General features: G+C 42.0%; 1 protein-coding gene and 1 long non-coding RNA gene across 3 annotated transcripts; one reads left to right on the top strand and one right to left on the bottom strand.

Moving 5' to 3' along the window:
* Positions 1-1464: 1464 nt before the first annotated feature.
* POU2AF3 (POU class 2 homeobox associating factor 3) lies at positions 1465-12771 on the bottom strand. Of its 2 annotated transcripts, none has more exons than XM_072611158.1 (5): positions 12679-12771; positions 11626-11720; positions 5754-5808; positions 3784-4013; positions 1465-2157 (listed from the first exon to the last, which is right to left on the bottom strand). In XM_072611158.1, exons 1-5 carry the CDS (start codon positions 12740-12742, stop codon positions 1777-1779), a joined length of 825 nt encoding a protein of 274 aa, XP_072467259.1. In that variant the 5' UTR covers positions 12743-12771; the 3' UTR covers positions 1465-1776. The 2 variants fall into 2 exon arrangements, with proteins under 2 accessions (XP_072467259.1, XP_072467260.1); XM_072611159.1 differs by lacking the exon at positions 12679-12771 and adding an exon at positions 12189-12266.
* Positions 12718-18172, top strand: LOC140505300 (uncharacterized). Its single transcript, XR_011967440.1, has 2 exons — positions 12718-12819; positions 13606-18172. It is a non-coding gene; the product is annotated as an uncharacterized lncRNA (long non-coding RNA).
* The last annotated feature ends 1984 nt before the right edge of the window (positions 18173-20156 follow it).

The raw sequence follows: 20156 nt of genomic DNA on the forward strand, positions 1-20156 counted from the left end.
TATCCCAGGATTGTTGTAAGGATCAAAGGAGATAATATTTGTAAAGTGATTAGAATCATTCCTGGCACATAGTAGGCACTAAAATACCTGCTTCCTTCAACAGACAACAAACACATAGGCCATCTCTGGGAAGTGAATGCATAATTTTCTACTCTTCACTTGAGTGAAGTTCTAACTACATTTAAATGATACTAGTGGAGATGGGATTATTTTGGAGTACTGTTTGTATAGACCTTGAATTTATCCAAGACTTTCCACCTTGTGGGATCTACTATAGCCTGTATTGTTATGACACAGGCTTCAGAAAATCAGGGTGTTTTCCACACCATAAGGAGGCACCAGAGTAGGACCTTTGAATTCCCATATCCCTCCCTCACACTGCTTTATTTTCTCCTCAAAATGAATATACACTTACATAGTCATATAGACTGAGATACTTGAAGGCTAGATTCCAGTGCCTTTCTGCTCTATGTCCTTGAGCATCTTTTGACTTTCCTAAGCCTCAGTTCACTCATCTGTAAAATTGATGAGATAAACTGTTCTATCTACTCTTCCCAGGGTTGTTGTGAGGATCTAAATGAGTACCATATATGTGAAAGATTTTCTAAACTGCAAAGCCCTTTTTGAATGTAAGGGATCACTATTAGTTAAGAATTAGGGCTCAACTTCACAAATTCTCTATCTACTGCCACGTTAACTTTCTCATTGGGGTCCAAGAAGCTATTTCAGTTTTTTTAAGGAATATAACTGAGTACTGAGGTTTTGGTTTAGTATTCAATCCATGCTGAAAAATATTACTTGACTATGTCAAAGAACGATGGTTTTCATTGATGTGGGTATTCCTTCCATGAAGACCTCTACGAGAATTAGCATGGCTGTTGGTATAGTAGTTCCTCCTCCATTTTTGAAGAGGACCGATGACATCATGAGGGTGATGCCTGAACTTTTGCATGAACTGGGTTTGAGTGTGGAGATAGAAACAGTCTTGGAATCAGAAGAAGTGTTCCAGCGGGCCTCTTACGGATCTTAGGTGTTTGACCCTGAGCAAGTCTATTAATGCCCATAGTGCCTCTGACTTCTCTAAGGCTCTTGGTCATAGATCAGTTGCCTATCTGAGTTGCTGAGTAAACTTTACTTGGAGAGTTGCCCAAGAAGATTAAATTATGGATTGATCCTTGTAAAATCACCCAACCCTTCATCATCTTGTATGCAATTTCACGAACTGAGGTCACCAACAGAGTCACTGCCCAGTGGTGAACCTTTTGATGACGTCTCTCCAAAATTAGGTAAGTGGGATTCTAAAAGGATAGTTTGTCCCTGGCTTCATGTATAAAGTTTTTCCAAACATGAGCATAGCCTTTAGGGACCAAAGTCAATTCTTTGCAACAAGAAGGCCCCATAGGAAGTCTCTAGGAGATGGGAGATGGGAACCACTAGTTCTGATACCAACAAACATGTACTATCTAATAATAAAAAAATTATTTATTAGTAAAAAAATGAAAATGTGTTAACAGGAGATGAAAACAAACAAGTGAAAGTTTTTCTTTAAGGAATCTTAACTGCAAGTGTACAAGGCTGGAATGTGGCTATGGCAGGATTAAGAGGACTTATTATCAATGACTAAGTTAATATCAGCATATTAAAAAATAAAAAAAATGTAGTGAAGGTGTAAACTGTGCTCTGTGACATTCATTTCTAGACAGCATTTTCTGAGGTGTTACCTAACTTGAATAGCAAAATATACAGATACAATATTTCAAAGAAATCGCATTCCAACTAACTGTAGCAGATGTCACAATCTGCTTCCCTTCTATAGAAATCATCAGCCATGGCTGTTGGCAGGGAATGGGAATAGTCTATACAGTCTGTATCTGGGTATGAGAAGTACTCTGGTACTTTGATGGTATCCAGGTGCTGTGTCTCACATGATGTACAATAACAGACAGAGGAAGAGGAAGAAGAAGCACAACAGCTGTATTGGGAGTGAGAGTGGAAATGATGGTACAAGTACTCTTCTGGGGGATACCCACAGTTCCTAGTGTCCAGGGAGGAGGGGGAGCTGTAAGTCACGGGAGCCAATGATGGCTGCTGAGGTGGGGAGGAACTGTATTCCAGAGGGCTGGACTGAGTTGATGAATCTGAAGGTGATCCTGGTGCCTGGAGAAAGATAAGAGCCCAGGGAACAAAATAGTTGTTAACTCAGCCAGTATGAAAGAGACTGACCACACTGGGCTTTATATAGCCCAGGAAACAAATAAACAAAAAAATCAGGGAAGGGGAGGGAAGGGATAAAAATCACAAAATAATTTTCCTTGTTAACTATATACTTTCATTACATCATACTCTAAATTTATTTGTTCCAGTCCTGAGAAGGAATTGGTTCCAGATAAATTTTGCTTCACTGACTTCCTTTGTTATAACCGTGTTTCATGTGACACTTTGTTCTTTAACCACAAACCCCCATCATGTTTCACTACACCTGCAGAATGAAGTCTCTATTCTGCCAGGCAGTGAAGTGCATATACTGCTGATGGCTTCCTGGATATTACAGAATACTTGATGCACAGACAGTGCCATTTCTCTGACCAGTCATCTTGCAAACTCCTGGGGGATTAGATGGCACACACAATGGCCCCTTGTGGGGGGCAGTATTTAGCTCCCCCTCAGCAAATGCTCAGAGAAAACCCAAAATTGCCAAGCACATCCTAGCTCACCCAAAAGCATGGCCCTCAGTGGCTTTAAAAAATGGATCTTCAGCAGACTAACAGATTATCTGCAGTTTATTATCAATAACTTTCCAAAATGGAAAGTGACAGATAACATGTTTTTCCAGTTCCTGGAGAGAACACACAAACTCAATACAATTCTGTTGCCATTTCCCCTATAATTCAATATGAATTTCGGGATTACACAGAGCTTCGAGTTCCCATGGCCCTGAAACAGTAACTGCTTCTTTTTTTCTTAACTGAATTTTGAGGCTGATTATATTTACTACCTTTGTGACATCAGTTTCTTCATCTGTATAAGGACGGTTTGAATTAGATGACTTCTAACTTACTTTCCAGGTCTAAACCTATGATCCTATAATCCTACATCCCAGGTTACGTACAACGAATCTTAAAACATCAGGTACCCCATAAGTCAAAGAAGTTCAACCAAAATCTCATTATTTTCACTAGTCTTTCCAGAATTAAATCAACTCCCATGAGAGTTGCTGAGCATTGTGTATGTCTACACAATGCTGGAATGAGGAGTAAAAATTGAGTAAGTAAATACAAAACCAGTGAATTTAATGATGAAAATATGGGGGAAAATAGCCTAGACATAGGTTAGACATAGCTTAGAGCTTAATTTCTAGGAAGTGTAAGGAAAATATGAGCTCATTAGCTTGTGCTGGGTTTCCTAGGAACCAGCGTGCATAATACTAGTCTTCATTTAGTCAACATGTTATGGTTTACAGTTTAGAAAAAAAAAAAAGATTACCTTAAATACTCATTTTAATGCCACCTCTCAACTTAGGTACAACTACACTACACTGGGATGCAACCAAGTTGGATTAGGTTTGAGAACTCAATGATTATTTATGCATTCAAGATTCTAAAACCCAGTGCGTGTGTGGCTGTTTCTACCTCCATTGGTTTTTAGATGGTTCTTTGCTCATTTCCTCTGTTGATTTCCTTGTTGATAGTGTTAGCATGATTTCTCACGAGATGATGCCAACTATTTCATTACTATTGAACAGACAGCATCAATCAAGTGAGGGAAAGAACGGAGATAAATTACCAGGCTTTGGTTAAAGCAGAAAGGGGTGCCCTGAAAGCTGTCTGGGAAACACGGTGGGATGCCTTGCGTGGAGCTGAGTGAGTGGTCCAGGAGCGTCTCTGTTGGAAGGTAGGACTCGAAGACCTGGTCAAGGCAGCTGGGGTTTTCTTCACAGGACACACAATTGGAAAACTGTCGGGGCTGAAAATAGTTGGGAGCAGGAGAAGTAGGCTCTGGCTCAAAATAGGGGGCTAAAAGAAAAGAAGAGACAGAGACTTAACATTTCAAGGCAGCATATGCAGATACTAGTGGGGTTAAGTTGTGTGTTTGTAGCGTTTACAGGTTGGGCCATCTGGGACTGAAAAACAGCAGACTGAGGAACCATTTTACTGCTGTTTTTAGCTGTTTTAATTGTCAGTGAAGGTCCCAGAAATCTGTCAATATAGAGAGGCAGCATCATGTAGTGGAAAGAGTACTGTATACTAAGTCAACGGATCTGGATTTGAATCTCAGCTCTTCCTCTTAGCACCAATATCAAAAGAGACAGTTTCAAATGAGACAAGTGAAAAACACTTAGTATAGTTCCTGAAGCACTTTAAATGCTTATACCCTTCCCTCCTTTTCCCTCAGTTTCCTTCTCCGTAAAATCAAGGTGTTGGACAAGATGATCTCCAAGGTCTTGCTTTAAATCTCGTATTCTATCATGGATTTGACTGGAAACAGGAAGGAACACACCCAATCTGGTTGTGTTTTACAGGAATAGCTTGAATTTCCCCTCCATTGGGCCATTGTAGAAACAACCTCACAGACCTAGTTACAGCATATGAGGCCGATTTCTGAAAACTACCTTACAGAATTGTCTGTCAAAGAAAGTTTTAACAATAGGAAACAATGGGCAATGTTGAAGTTATTACCTTAGTACTTTTTTCGTACCTATTCACGACATGAAATGTCAAGTAAATTTCTATACTTACTCAAATGTGAACTTGAAAACCTAAAGTGGTATTACTTATATGAAGTCACTAAACATGAAAATGGAAATATTTTCTCAGGGAACATAGCATTCCTACAATTGTGTAATTAGAATGAGAACTGCTAACTTGACAAAATGCCAAGGATAAAATAACATTGTAAAGCTGTAAAAACTGCAGCATTTTCAACCCCAAATGGATTAATCAAATTATAATTATAAATCTTAAAAATTCTCTGAAGACAAAGTATTAGGCTATCAAGCAATCTGATCTCAAAACACAAGGTTTTTTATTTTTTTATTTTGAGATTTGTGAACATTATTTCTTATGACATTCAGACCCAGAAAACTATGAGCAAAGGTTTCTGCACATATGACCTACTTCAAGTCTTGGATGTGGAGTGGAATAAGAAGGAGTGTTTATGTAATAGAGTTATTCTGATTGGGCTAAGAAGACTTACAGTTCTTTGAACTCCCTCCTGGGGAAGAGAGAGGGAGGGAGAAAGGGAGAAAGAGGGAGAGAAAGGGAGAAAGGGAGGGAGGGAGAGAAGGAGGGAGGGAGGGAGGGAGGGAGAGAGGGAGAGAGAGAGAGAGAGAGAGAGAGAGAGAGAGAGAGAGAGAGAGAGAGAGAGAGAGAGACTGTTGGCTAGAAACAGAAAAAGCATTATCTAAGAGCCTCAGGATGTCCTGTATTCCCCTTACTGCATTGAAAAAGATAAGCTTTCGAATACCAACTATACCTTAGCTAGCTTTAGTTACTCCTAGTTAAGGATCTGGAATAAATGGGGGAGAACAAACTGTTTTTGACGCAAAGCCTGAACTGTCCCCAAATAGGGACAAAAATATGTACTTGTTTGCTTGATACATGCTCACATGGATTCATTGTGCCCTTTTCTAGTTCTGATTGGTTGAAATCCATTTAAATGGCAGTGCCTACCTTAACCTCGAATCCAGCATTAAAAGACCTGTGAGGTGGACTCTGGAAATAGGCTGGGGAAAATGGGATGCTGTCTGTACTGACCTGCAGAAGAAGGTGAAACTGCTTCTGGAAACTGGACACTGCTGCTCTGCGACAACTGCCAAATCAAGAACAGTCATTAAGTAAAATGAAATAAATGTTTTGATAAGGGGAAAGGTAAGACATTAATAAGTGACAGTTTTTTCCCCCCGCAATAAGGTAAGTCATGTTTTTTTTTTATCTCTCCAATTTTATAAGAATTAAGGACAATGATTGTTATTTGATTTTGTTTTCACTTTTACTGTTGGTAAGTTCTAATATTAGCCCATAACACTTCTGTTTGGGATATAGCTGATCACTAACAATTTTTTTAAATGGAATGAAACAATTTAGGTTATGAAGACACAATAAGTGGGGAAAATCCAGAACAGAGCCTCTTACATTCAAGTGTTTAACTGAAAATGTTTCATGAACAGGATTCATTTATTTCAGAAAGTTGATGACTTATGAAATATTGATTTATTTCTTTTAGTGAATTTTCTTAAACTTAATGTATTATTTGAATGCTTGTGAGCTTTTACTGGGGGGAATCCCCTTTTAATTCTGTTGTCTCTGACAGTTAGAGAAAATCACATTTTCCTCTATTAATCTATCTCTTTTTCCACTCACTCAAAGAGCATTTATTAAGTGCTTACTGTTTATAGGTCATAGTGCTAGGTCCTGGGGGAGATATCTATAAAATGTCACAAAACTGATGATTTTATTGAACTTAAAGCAATACTCAACTAAGGGGGCTGTTTAGAAGGTATGTAAATGTTAATTAATTAGAGGGAAACATGACAAGTCTTGGTAGTAGTACCATTTTCTGTGAAAGCTGCGGCACCATCAAAATATTCTGTAGTCATTAAAATGTTGTTTCTAAGCCAATTAAGGACAAATAAATTCAGAATTTTCCAGCTGGATTAGTAATTTAGTACTAATTCTCTTCTGGTTTCAGGTGATAGCTTTAAATTTTAAAGGGACCAGCACAGTTTTGAGTTTCAGGAAGGGATTCCAGGAGGCAGTGTACATTCTCAGCCCCTAGGAAGGTTGTGCAATCAGCCGATGCTGAGAACAGGGGGTGGTATAGGCTTTGAAAGTGATCCATGTCTAATGTCATGAACCAGGAAGCTGGAAGGATTTATCAGCTCTATATGCAAATATTTGGCTGCTGCTAGAGGTCTCACAAGGAGTGGGTTTTTAAAAAATCTCCTTCATTGTAGAGTTATTAACCCCTTTCCTGCCCCTCTGATCACTCAGTTCGTCCGCTTCCCTACATTTTTACCTCACTGAGGTCAGTTTACAGTATTCTGTCTGATCTTATCTTTCTCTTCATGGGTTTACCCTCCTCCTCTCCTCAAGAAAAAAAAAGACAAAGGCAACCTCTCTTTTTGCTTCCAAAAAGACACCTGTGCCAAAGAAGTCTACAACTTAGCATTTGTAGCATGATAAGGTTGTACATTTAGAGCTGGAAGAGATCTTAGTGAACTAGTTCAACTCCCTCATTTTACAGAGAAGGAAACTGAGGCCTAAGGGTGAAAAAACACGCTTATTCTTTATAAAACAAACAAAAACTGTCCCAAAAATTGAGCAGGAAGAAAATAGAAAGATAAAAGTACATCTTTGGATAGATAACAACTAAGGGTTCCATTTGCCCTGTGGGTACCTGGAAAATCCTCAGGTGTGTGTGTGTGTGTGTGTGTGTATGTGTGTGTGTGTGCGTGTGTGTCTAAGAGGCAATGTACTTTGCTAAAAATGTTTACTAAATTCACAATCCTGATATGTACAAGGGATTCTCCTGGAATTATCTGGTTCTATTGTGTCTGTCTCAAGCTTGTTCTTCCATTCGTGGCAGGCTTCCTAAGATATTGAAATATAGATATGACTAAAACTATCTTAAGAATTAAGATTTTTTTCTATTGGTTAATGCTCCCTTAATACAACAAAATAAGATCGGGGTATTCTATGTCGTTGTTCAGTTGTTTCCATCCTGTCCAAATCCCAATCCAATTTGGTGTTTTCTTTGCAAAGATGCTGGAGAGTTTTGCCATCTCCTTCTCTAGCTCATTTTACAGATGAGGAAACTGAGGCAAACAGGGTTAAGCGACTTGCCCAGTGTCATACAGCCAGTAAATATTTGAACTCAGGAAGATTTCTTTTTTCCTGACTTCAGGCCTGGTGTTCTATTCACTGTGCCACCTAGCTGCCCACAGGGTATTACTGTCATATTTGATAAATCCAACTTTAATTAGCTCCAAGTTTGGAGGAGACATTCTGAAATAATTCAATGAAAATTGTTTCTATGAAACCACAGAGCCTTATCCTGATGGATCAAGTACTACTATTCTCTGATTTCTGCCACCTGTACCACCCAACAGGTACTTCTGGTGGTACTCTCCACTCTTCCCCTACCTTCACGCCTCAGGTGATGGATTTTTTTCTATCTAGATTGTAGATGGAAGAAGTGTTTCTGCCCCATAGCTGCAGGGGCATGTGCTGATGTCATGCCCCAGCGAGTAACCAGACAGGAGTGTCTCCTTTCCACATACCTACAAGGACTTACTTGGAAGCACATCTAACCCAGGCACTGTAGAAGACTAATAATAAATAGGTAGATAAGCTAATCAGGTGGGGAGATGGGAGGATAAATGATACATGTGCAGCTAAGACTTTTCATCTTCCCTCAAATGGTAGGGATTGGACAAATCATTTCACCTCTCAGCTTCAGTTTCCACATCTGTAAAATGGGGATAATAATACTGACAAAAATTCTCCCTCAGAGGGCTTCTCTGGGAAAAGGGCTTGGTAAACTCTAAAGTGGGCAGCTAGCTGGTGCATCAGTTACAGTGCTGGGCCTGAGTTCAGAAAGACTCATCTTTCTGAGTTCAAATCTGGTCTTAGACACTTATTGCCATGTGATCCTGGGCAAGTCACTTAGCCCTGTTTGCCTCAGTTTCTACATCTATCGAATGAGCTAGAGTAGGAAATGGTAAACTATTTTAGTATCTCTGCCAACAAAATCCCAAAATAGAGCCACAATTGAACAAGAAACTTTAAAGAGCCCTAGAGTGCTATCCTGAAGCAGGATAAAAATTTATATTGTGCTTTCAAGTCTGCAAATCATTTTACAAATATCTTATTTTATCTCACAACAACCCCGGGAGGAAGGCGCTATTATTTGCATTTTACAAATATGGAAACCAAAGCAGGCAGAGGTGAAATGACTTGTCCAGGGTCACACAACTAGTAAGTATCTGAGGCAAGAGTATGAAGTCAGATCTCCATGACTTCATCCTAGTACCCTAGGTGCTGCCTCACAGAGCTGCTTCTAACCAACAAACTAGACATGGCTCATCCCATGTACATTTGTACCTCATGTGGGTCTGACAAGAGGAAGAAAAAAGGCACAACAGCTGTTCCATTTCCCAACCCTGTTTGACCTTTATAATACAGTTATGGTGTTTGATGTCAAACTGTGCCCTATTAATTAAAACTGTGCAACAGTGGAAAGAAGTCAGAATTTAAAGTGATAAAATCTGTTCATTCAAATCCCAACTCTGCCACTGACTTTGCTCAAGTCACTTAAATTTCCTGGGCCTCAGTTCCTTATCTTCTGAAATGAAGTATTTGGACTAGTTGCTCTTCCAGCTCCATATCCATCATCCTATGAAATCCCCTAAGTTTAGTAAATGATACTCTAGGATCGCTGCTGCTAGTTCCTGGTTTCTCCGTAATCTCACTCCTCAAATCTTGGTAATTTTTTGTTCTGAAGTATTCTTCAACCTTCAATTTCCTGCTTACTTAATTAATTTTTCTTCTACAACCATCTCTGAACTAGGAATGATATCCTATGTTAATGGCAACCAGGTATGTGTCCCAGACATCTCCCTAGGACAGAAAAATTAGCACAGACTCAGACCAGATGAAGTGATAGGCCAAAAAAGTCTCAAGGTAGTATAGCAGCAAGAACCCTGGTCTTAGAATACAGTACATTGGTTCTATGACCTTGAACAAGTCACTTAACCTTTATGAGCATCAGTTTCCTTATCTGCAAAATGGGGATAATAATCTCCACCCTACCCACCTCATCTGGTTGTTGTAAGGGAAAATGCTTTTAAAAAAAAATTGTGAGTACTCTGCCAATGAAAGGTGTTATTATTGTGTTGGCTGAAGTCCTGCATACAGAGGCATTAGCTTTCCAGTGTCAGGTGTTGCCTTAAAACAAATTAAATAATTATACTTCAGCACAACATAGGAGCCACCATATGCTGGAAGCTCTCCAAGTATTTCACTGGCACTCACTCTTACCTAAGCCTTGTACTCAGTGCTCTTTCAATGGGTACTACTTAACTTTTACTCTAGGCTGTCTTAGAATCACTTTCTGATAACGCCTGGCTTTAATTGTTATTCACATTAGCCAATGTCTAGAAAGAGACAGATGGTTGCCTGTGCCCATGGACATTTAGAGAAAAATAATAACAAAAAACAAGAACATTTTCCCCAACAAACCAGCAGAGTAGGCACCAAACTCTCACTGGGAAGGGCTCATGGATCAGAGAAGGACTGGGGCCTACTCTAAGCTAACCACAGCCCGAGCTGTCAATTCCTCCCCTCTAAACACCGCCCCCCCTCCTCCCCCTCCACACATACATACCACAAGCCACTGTTTCCCTATGTGGTTTTAGAAAAAACCAAGTGGTCCCTTAGGGTTAATTTAACCTTAGGGTTAATTTCCCACTGAGGCTCCTGTGGGCCAGGGCTCTCTTCTGTTCTAACTTTAACACTTTTACCAAGGCCCATCTTCATTCAAATGACTTAATTTTCAAGTCAGCTGTGGATGTTCTGAGCTACCTAGCCTTTAGCTAATGAGGTTTCTTCCTGTCTTGAGGGCTCAAGGAATGATGGTTCAGAGGTAAATGACCTCCAAGATCACACAGTAGAAGAATAAGAGAGGAGTGCAATCTTTACTGATGAAGTACTATTTTGGAAGGATGGTTTTTGAATGACGTGATAGTTAATAGAAAGAACTCTGGGTTTGGAGACTTGGGTGTGAACCCTATATCTCTTAATTTCTCTGACTTTGGGCAAGTCAATTCCCTCTCTCCAGGCCAGTTATGCAGTTTAGGAATTTAGGGTAATACTTTTAGAGTTGGAAGGAACCTTAGAGATTATATGATCTAACCCTTTCATTTTACAGAAAGGGAAACTGAGAGAGATTAAGATGCTTAGAGCCACACAGGGACACAAGACGGGATTTGCACCCAAGTGGTATGATTTTAAATACCTATATTCATTTCACTTATCCTCTTTCCTCTTTTGTACCATGACACAGTAAAGGAACAATGAGTGGTGCAGTAAAAATTGTGCTGGATTTGAAATCAGAGGACTGGATTGGGATCTTGGGTTTGATGCTTAAATTCTCTGTGGCCAAGAGACCTTAATTTTCACATCTGTGAAAATTTGAGGATTTTGGACTAGCTGACCATTAAGGTCTCATCCAACTCCAGATTTCTGATCCCTTGGACCTAGATGATTTCAACACTCCCTTATAGCTATAAATCTAATTGGTAAGTTTCTGGGAAAGACTTTCCTTGGCAACATTACTTGGCCAGAGTGTGGCAGCGAATGAGCATAGACTGTCTTACAAACGTTTTCACCGAGGAATAACATTTCTTGCTGCTTTCTATTGCCTCTTCTTGGTGAATATGGCAGACATCAGGATGTGGGGGAGACCCAACATGAGGAGCAGCTAGGAACTGTACATACCCTTGTAGAAGAAAAGGCAACAGGGGCTCAGGGTTTGAGGATGCTCAGTCATTGGAACCTAGATGGGGCTAAGTGGCATAGTACAAGTGTTGGACTGGAGTCCAAAGGGAAGTGAAGGATTTGTGCTTACGGTTCCCCCTGAGGCCGCTTGGTGTGCTCTCCTCTGCTGCAGTAGCTCCTTCACTGTGATCTTCACCCGGACCCCTTGATACACCTTTGGTTTTTCTGAAGGAAAGTTCATTAATTAGAGCCCAGCAAAGCCTCTCTATGATTAAGGGTCAGATTTGGAAATGGGGCTACAGAGGGAAGGAGAATCTAAACATGGTATTATATGTCTAAAAAGTCTGAATGTTTTGGGAATTTTCCCCAAGGCCATAGGTAAAGGGTTAAAGGCGCTCTTAGTCTAGATAGGTTAAAGGGAGGCTGGTTTTTGCAACTAGAGCCACTGTGATCAGACAGGTCACAGTAGAATCAAACCAAACAGAAGCTGATGGATCTCTTCAGCCATCTCCTCTCTACAGAACCCAGCCTTGCTCTTCCCTATTTCCCCTCTAGAACCTTAGGTCTTACTCTCTGATTCTCTTTTTTTGGGGGGGTATCTAGAATAACCTAGAGGAGAGGGACCTATAAGCTGTGGAGATGCAGTTGACCTTTGACCTCACCCTAGAGTGATGCTCCTATTTTGTGTCATACCCTGAGGGCTGGGCATAGTCCAGGTTATCTCTCCAACCTCTCTGTCCGTTCTGTCCTAGGCTGTTTGTGGTGAGCGAGCCCTAGGTCAGAGCAACACTCAGGTGGGGTTAGATCTGCCCTGCCCTCAGGCCGGCTAAGGAACTGGACACACATACAAACGAACCCTCAACGGTGGCCTTGGGAGCTCCCTCCCTCTTCTGATGACTCTTCTTTCCCTCTTTTCTTAAATCTTTTTTTTCTTTCGCTCTCCTTTCTGCCGCCCCTGTGCCTTCCCGACTCGTCCTCCTCCCTCTTTCTTGTCCTCTCTCCCCCTTCTCCTCTCTCCCCCTTCTCCTCTCGCTCGCCCTCTCTCTCTCTCTCTCTCTACCCCCCTTCCCCTCTCTTCCTCTTGCAGCCTGGTCTCTGCCGCCGCAGCCTCCACGGCGCCCGGGAGCTCAAAGGCTAGCTCCGCGGACCCGAGTCCCTGTCGTGGCCCAAGAGGACCGCGGACCTTGGCGCAGGAAGCAGCAGGAATAGTCTGGGGGCCAGGCGCCAAGGAAGGCAGGAGCTGGCATCGACTCCGTGCCCTCCGCGGAGCATAAGGAGCCAGGGCCCCGCGGGAGCCCAAGCCGCAGCAGCAGCCACAGCCGCTGTGAGTAGTCGGGACACTGTGGCTGGGCGGGGAAAGGCAAGGTGGACCAAGGGGTGGCCTAGCTGCCGTGACGCTCCCCCTAGGGAGCTCCTGGGCTCCGGGGCTCCGCACTAGGAAGGACCGGGCTCCAGGGGCCTCTGAGCTCCAGGGCGGGCAGCGCTTTGGCCACTTGGCTAGGGCTCAAGGGCCGGCAGCGCCTCGCCTGGTCACTGCGGGGACCACAGTTGGGCATCGTGGACCCCCGGGTACTGCCTGCGTTGGGCACGGGGGCGCTTCCCCAAGAAGTGGCAAAGGGAGACCGCCGCCTGGAGGAATGGATGAGGGCTCCAGAGTTGCCGACTGCTGTCGGTTCCCCGGCCCTACTCCTGCCTGCTTTCCCTTCCCTGCGCTGCGCTGTCCACCTCCGCTCCGATCAGCCCGTAGTTGGTAGCGAGCCGAGGGGGGACCGCTCGAGGGGAGTCCCGGCGCACTGCTCGGCTGGGTTCCGGCTGCGCTGCTCTGCGCTGCGAGTCTCTAGCTCCCCCCGGCCGCAGGTTCTGGGCAAGCAGGTCTGGTGCCGGAAAGTCCCCAGGGAACGAGCCGGGAGAATCTCGGAGGTGGAAGAGTGGTGGGGGCGCCGAGATCCTGAACCACAGTGGGGTTTCGGTATCCCCCCGCCCGTCCCCTTGAGCCGGCCCCATGGAGTGGGCACCCCGGGGAGGCGGCCCCGGCACGAGGCATGACCTTCTTACTCCCTAGCTCTCCCTGACATTCACTGACTGCTTTCTCCCTTTCTGTCCTGCCCAGGCAAAAACAGTGAAATGTGGTGGAGTCCTAGCACCCCAGTACCCCTCGACCTTGTCCCCCGGAGCAGCAGCCCCAGGTTACCCGACATCCTGTGGAAACAGCTGGGACGGTGGCTGGATGCTGCAGCTGCAGGAAACTCAGCTTCGAGGCAGGCTCCTGTGCTGGGAGAGAAGGAGAAGATGCAACATTTTTAAAGTTTCACAAACCCTCTGGCTGCACTGGCCCCCCTGGAGCTGGAGACAAACCGAATCAATGTTTTATACCTTCGGGTATAGGTTTGAGTTTTCCCCCCCTCATGCCAAGTATTTAAAACCTCTAGAAACCCATGATTTGACAATCAATGATTGCGCGATACTTTCAATTTGAATATTCAAAGGCTTAACAAAATGGACTATCTTCTGCAGAAATCCTGTACACAGAAACCCCATGGAGGGTCCGGAGAAACAGAGGGTGACATTGTTGAGGGTCCTGGACCCTGCTTTTGCTTCATTTTGAGTGTTTTGCCCACCTTCCCACAAATAGAGCTGATGTTCTCAAAGATACTCTCTATTTCTGTCTGGGAGGCAGGGCCTGGGCCCCAAGTGTTCTGGTCTGCTTCCTAGGACCATGCTGGACCAGACTGACTGGTCAGAGGCCTTCCTGCATCCACTATCCCAGTTAAAGGACAAATCACAAGACTGAGGGAAGCAAACATGGCTGCTAGGGAGTGGAGTAGGTCAGGAAACCACTGTGTGTCACTCTCAGAGGCCTCAGGTCCAAGCCCAGGCCACATCTCTAGGCTTCGTCTCCTTCCTGCTCTTCCTGGCCCACGTGCGGGTTTCCCTCCCCTTTCCACCCCTACTCTCAGCCTGGGCCTCAAATGCCATAGTTTTCAGCACAGATTGCCTGCCCATTAAGACCCTTTGCTCCTCCCTATGGAGCTGGGGATGCAGTCTGGCCTCGCCCTCTTGTTATTTTCTGAGATTGGTGTGTCTTGTTTATAAAATATTTTCTCTTTCCATAGGTCTCTGTGAGCTCTGCCTTCCCAACTTCAGATGTCCTATATACCAAGAAACATTTGACAAGCTTGGTTTCCATTTATTTTATCTGGGGAAAAAAAGTGACAAAGATTTATATTTCCCGTCTCATTTTTTCACTGAGAGATATGTCAGGCAAGAGACAGCTTTCTCAGGGCTATATAAGCCCCCAGCTGACTGCCTTCTCCACAGGGAGATTAGATTAGCTTGATCCAGCTACACAGGAAGACTGGAGAAGCAGCAATAGTCTCAGGCCAAAAGGTTTTAACAGAGAAGTGATGCAGTTAGCCTTGGGCTAAACTCTCTCCCAGTCTCAGGGAGAGAAAGAGGGTGAGAGAAGGGAGGGTGTAAGGGATGAAGGCTTCGAGGGGATAGGGTGGGGTTATCTTTGTAAAAAAGCCTGACAGATTCCCCAAAGAGAAAACAGGAGTTGCAGGTCACTATTAGCTTCTCCACACTACTAAAAGTGAACACCTTTGTTGCTGAATGCCTGCTAAACTGGTCAAATATAGAGAAAAGGATGTGGAGATGGAGAGGGAGAAATACTGGGTATGCCGCTAACATGGCACTCAGCTCTTGGGCCTTAACTTGAAATTTGCTCACACTTGGACTTATGTCCTGGAAATAGCAGAGATCAGGTAGGAGGGGGATGGAGTGTCCCACATGGTTGTTTAGCAGTGGGGACTTTGTATAGTGAGAAGAACCTTCCTTTCTCCCAGCCCGGCTGAACCCTAGGGTTCTCGTCCGTAGCTCTAAGGAACCTAACTTCCTAAGCATCCTACATGTTTTCTTATCTCAGGCTACCCTATGATGAACACTGAGAACAGATCTCTTAGTTGCAAGAGCAGGCACTGAGAGCTGAGGTGGCCAGATTAAGCTCAGGTTTTTCCCATTCATCCAAATCATGACTTGGGGCTATTTTCTGATTTACCAGTAGAAACACCAGCATCCTCTTAATGTTAAGAGCCCCATGTTCGACCTCTTCTCTCCTTTTGCCTCTCGTTATTTCTCTGCTTTTCCTATTAGTTTCTTCACTTATAAAATGGGGGAGTTGGATGAGGGCATCATTAAGGTCCCTTCTAAAATCATAGATATAGAGATAGAAGGGACTTTACAAATCCTCAAATCCAACCCTTTCATTTTGCATTTGACAAATCTTGGACCCTGAGAGGTTCAAGAAGCAATTTACCCCAGGTTACACATATAGCAAATGGCTGGGCCAGAACCTGAATGCAGGTTTTCTGACTGCAAGATCAGCTCATTTTGCACTGTACCAAATTACCTCTTGTTTAAGACACTGCAGATACAATAGTCTTCAGTGCCAACCCCATTTCTTGCCTGCTCTCTCTCTCTTCCTTTTTTCTCATTTTAGAAGTTTTTTCCCCCTCCATTTCTTCCTGCTCCTCACCTTTTCTTGTCACTTTTTCTGCCTTTATCTCTGTCTCTGTTAGCATCCACTTTTCCTCTGTCCCTGGACATGGAACACTGCCTTGAGATTGACTGCTTTGTGACTGAAGCAGGAGGATCTGTGAATCTATTACTCCATTATGGTGTGGGCTCTGAGCCTCAAGAAGGAAATTGCTGTGTCTATGTTACTTCCTTTAAACAAGACAAAGCACCTGCCTGACATTCCATGGGAGTTACAGCATCTATTGGAGAGAAATCATTAGGCCTCCTTGCCTGTTACCTATTCAGGGAGCTATTGGTCACTGTGCCCTACCTGAGTCAGTGGCAATTGTAATAAAAATGGCCAAGTGGCTGCCTGTCTCTGTGACCTTTGCAGCATGGAGGTTTCCTGACCAGTGAGCTTACCTGCCATTGATTCAGAAAACAGGATATCCAGGCCTGAGATCAAAATTGGAGAGGATTTTTTTTTTTTTTTGCCTCTTGGGATGAATGGGAGTTTGTTTGGCTGCAATTGTTTCTACAATTGGTTACACAGTCATTCCCAATGTTATTAGAGTGATAAAACCTTTGGGTGTGAAAGAGGTGTTGGTGCAGAGGAAGGGAGAACCTTTTTTGCTGAAGAAGAAGCCCAAATGTCTGTCATATCCTGGAGGAGTAGTCCCTGTTCTAATACTGCCACTGGAGAGATACTTAAAAAAAGATGGTAGCCATCTCTAGGGAGGAAGGAGTGGGGAGAGAAGGAAAAAAGAAAAAAAAGTACATTATAATTTTTTATATTTAAAATGAATAGCAAGTTGTACATAATAGATTTGTAGTTTCATGTGCAACCGTATTATTTATTATACAATGTTCTGGAAATGCTTGTTTTATTCCATTAATAAAAATAAAATAAATACATTTAAAAAAAGATGAAATATTCAGAACGCTGGTTCTAGAATCAGAGTATTTGGGTTCATATCCTGCTTTTGTTGTTCATTACTGTGTGACTTTAGACAAGTCAATTAACCTCCATGAGGCTTTGATTTCCTTATTTGTAAAACGAGGGGGTTGGACTAGCTGGCCTGTAAAGTCTCTTCCAGCCTTGGAGTGATAGGTAATCCTATAATCCTGTGCTCTAATCATATCATTGTGATATGTGAAGCTAAATTTTCTTCATTTCTTATCTGTTATAGTCATAAAATCTGTGAAGGTGTGTAGAGATAAAAAAGCAAACAAACAGCATATGCTGAAATGGAGAGGGGGCATGCTGTTAATCAATGTGGAAGCAAGAGAATTGTCAAACATGTGTTCAGGCTGCAGATTCTGCTTTGATTAGTAGGGCTATTTTCCAAAAGACTCAGAGGAATGTTCATTTACTCATCTGTGAGCCTACTGCCACCTCTAGTGTCAATAAAGAGTCCCTGTTAAATAGACCTCTCAGCCCTAAAGGTTGTGAAGGATTAAAAATAATCTTCATGAAGAGAGTTACATTGAATTCTTCAGCTTACTTTGAAAACATGTAAAATAATAAAACCTTAGAGTCTGAAGATCATTCAGTCCAACCACTTTCAATGCAAGAGTCCCTTCTATGACATTTGTGATGGGTAGTTACCTGGACTGTGTTTAAATAATAAGGATAACATTAAAACTGGGAAAGATGATGGCTTTGGGCTTGGGTTTGGACCTTGTCCTGGCTAATTACTACCTGTGTGACCTTGTGCAAGTCAAGGATTCTTTTTTGGCCTCAGTTCCCACATCTGTAAATTGAGTTGATGGGACCACATCTGAGAGTCTCCTACAGCTCTAAGTCTTTGACCTAAAGGAGTTTGAAGCTGGCAAGATGCTTTGCATGTATTATCTCATTTGAGCCTCACAACAATTCTCTGGGGCTGGTATTATGGGTCTTATTATTCTGTTTTTCATAATTAAGAAAACTGGAGCCTGGACAGCTTAAGGGCTTTGCTTGTGGCTAGGCTTGTGTTAATATATGTAAGAGGTGAGATTTGAACCCAGGCTTTCAGAACTCCAATTCCAGAAGTGTAACTTTCTCAGGAATGGACCACTCAAATTGTGTTTTTTCCTTATGTTGAAATCTGTTTCTAGGCAGCTTCCACATGTTGGACTGAATTCTGAAGCAACAAAGAATAAACGTTCCTTTCAATGTGTGACGACCCTTCAACTATGCCATGATGCTGGAGTAGGGTTTATTTGGAGAGGAGCAGTTCACTGCTCCTCAACTATCCCATGTATGACATAACTTCAGAACTGCAAATCCTAATAGTCGCCCCCTTGTGGATACACTATCAACCGAGACATGGAACAACAAAGGATACTATGTATTTCTTTATAAAACTTCAAACTCAGCAGTCTACTAAAATGTGTGAGGCTTAATCTTGTGTTGATGTTCAATTATTATGTGCCAATGACTTTTTGTAACATTTGTAGCAGAATGGGAAACATATAGATATTCAGATTTCAAATATGATAGTTTTTAAAGGTAGGTCATGATTTGGTCCTTTCAAGCTTGTATTAAATTAATTGTACTGTATTAATGCAAAATTTAAAATATAGATTTATAAATTAATATAAACAGTTTTTTATTAAGTATAAGTTATATAAATTGTAAACATTTTAAAATATTAACTTGATACACCACTAAATTTAAAAAAAGTGATGAAATTCTGGATATATTATAAACAATTATTCACTGGACCCTCAGGCTAGACATTCTTAACCTTTTTTGTGTCATGGACACCTTTGGAAGTCTGGTGAAACTTATGGACCCCACTCTCAGGTTAACATTTTCAAATGCATTAAATAAAACACACACGATTACAGGTGATTGTAGTTATACCAATTATATTGAAATAAAAAATTCAGTATACATATATTTTTAAAGCTCGCAGTCACCAGATTATGAACTAGAACATATATTTTTAAAGCTCACAGATGCCAGATTCTGGTCTAGAATGTGACATTTGGATGCCACATAATGCCCAACAACCACCTCATTCATTATTCAGAGTAAGATGATGTTATAGATAAGAGTCCTGGCCTTGGAGTCAGAAAGATAAGGGCTCTAGTATATTCTGACTTTTACTGGTTGTGCGATTATAGAAATCACTTGGTGTCTTAGTGTTCCTAGGCAAATTTCTAAGACTTAAGTTACAGATGCTAGGTGGTATAATGGATACAGGCAGCTCGGTAGGTGGCTCATTAGATAGAAAACTGAACTTTGAGCCAGTAAGACACTAACTTTATAACCCTGGACAAGTCACTTAAATTGTCTCAGTCTCCTCATCTGTAAAATGGGGGTAATAGTACCTACTTCCCAGTGTTGTAAGGATAAAGTGGGATGATATTTGTAAGGAACTTTGCAAACTTAAAAGCATTATTTAAATGCTAGCAAGTATTGTTATTATTTGATAAGTTGCTGAGCTGCATGAATCCTGAAGTCAGTTTCCATTCGGGGAATTACCCCAAGCTGATAAAATTTCAGGACCAGACTTCTCTTCTCAGCCCCTCAAAAGTAATTAATAGGAGGAAATTGAAGGCCAATGATTAATCATTTTTATGAAATGTATACTCACAAACCCAGGAGGCAAAAGAATTTTCATTTTTTTCCATGAGAATTTCTTTCTTGGGCAAATGTTTGATAAGATATTATTTTGCCCTGCATGCAGGTGCCCAATTTCTCTTAACTAAATCAGTTTATGTCTAACTCAGGTGGGTTATGCTACTTAAGGTATTCATTTTGGAGAGTTATGTTTTATTTATTATTATTCTGAGTATTAAAATGTCATTTCCTAATGATATTTAGCTTAATACAGTGTCTGGTATATAGTAGTCATTTAATAGATGTTTATTGATTGATTGATTAAGATTTGCCCCATTCCTTAGTCTTCTTTTCTATTTGTTGGGGTTTGGGGTAAGAGTTAGGAGGAGCTGTGTTAAGGTCTTGTCTTGCTGGGTGATCCTGAGCAAGTTCTTCACCTCTCAATGCTACAGGCAACAAGTACCCTAGTGTTGTGAATATCAGGGCGCATGACAAGTGGCATTGTTGGGGATTCCTGATGGGAATTTTGCAAATTAAATCACAGATCTAGGTCTTCACCCTCCACATCATGGCCTTGGGTATTTTTGTTGTCG

This window comes from Notamacropus eugenii, chromosome 5, assembly GCF_028372415.1.
Source record: "Notamacropus eugenii isolate mMacEug1 chromosome 5, mMacEug1.pri_v2, whole genome shotgun sequence".
Taxonomy (NCBI): Eukaryota; Metazoa; Chordata; class Mammalia; order Diprotodontia; family Macropodidae; genus Notamacropus; species Notamacropus eugenii.

What these genes read in the sequence shown, in the direction of transcription:
- POU2AF3 (XM_072611158.1), bottom strand. Translation starts at nt 12,742, where the DNA reads ATGCCAGCTCCTGCCTTCCTTGGCGCCTGGCCCCCAGACTATTCCTGC. An exon ending in CTGCTGCTTCCTGCGCCAAG is followed by an intron (nt 11,721 to 12,678) that starts GTCCGCGGTCCT and finishes ACTTTCCTTCAG; the next exon opens with AAAAACCAAAGGTGTATCAA. An exon ending in TCTGCTTTAACCAAAGCCTG is followed by an intron (nt 2,158 to 3,783) that starts GTAATTTATCTC and finishes ATCTTTCTCCAG; the next exon opens with GCACCAGGATCACCTTCAGA.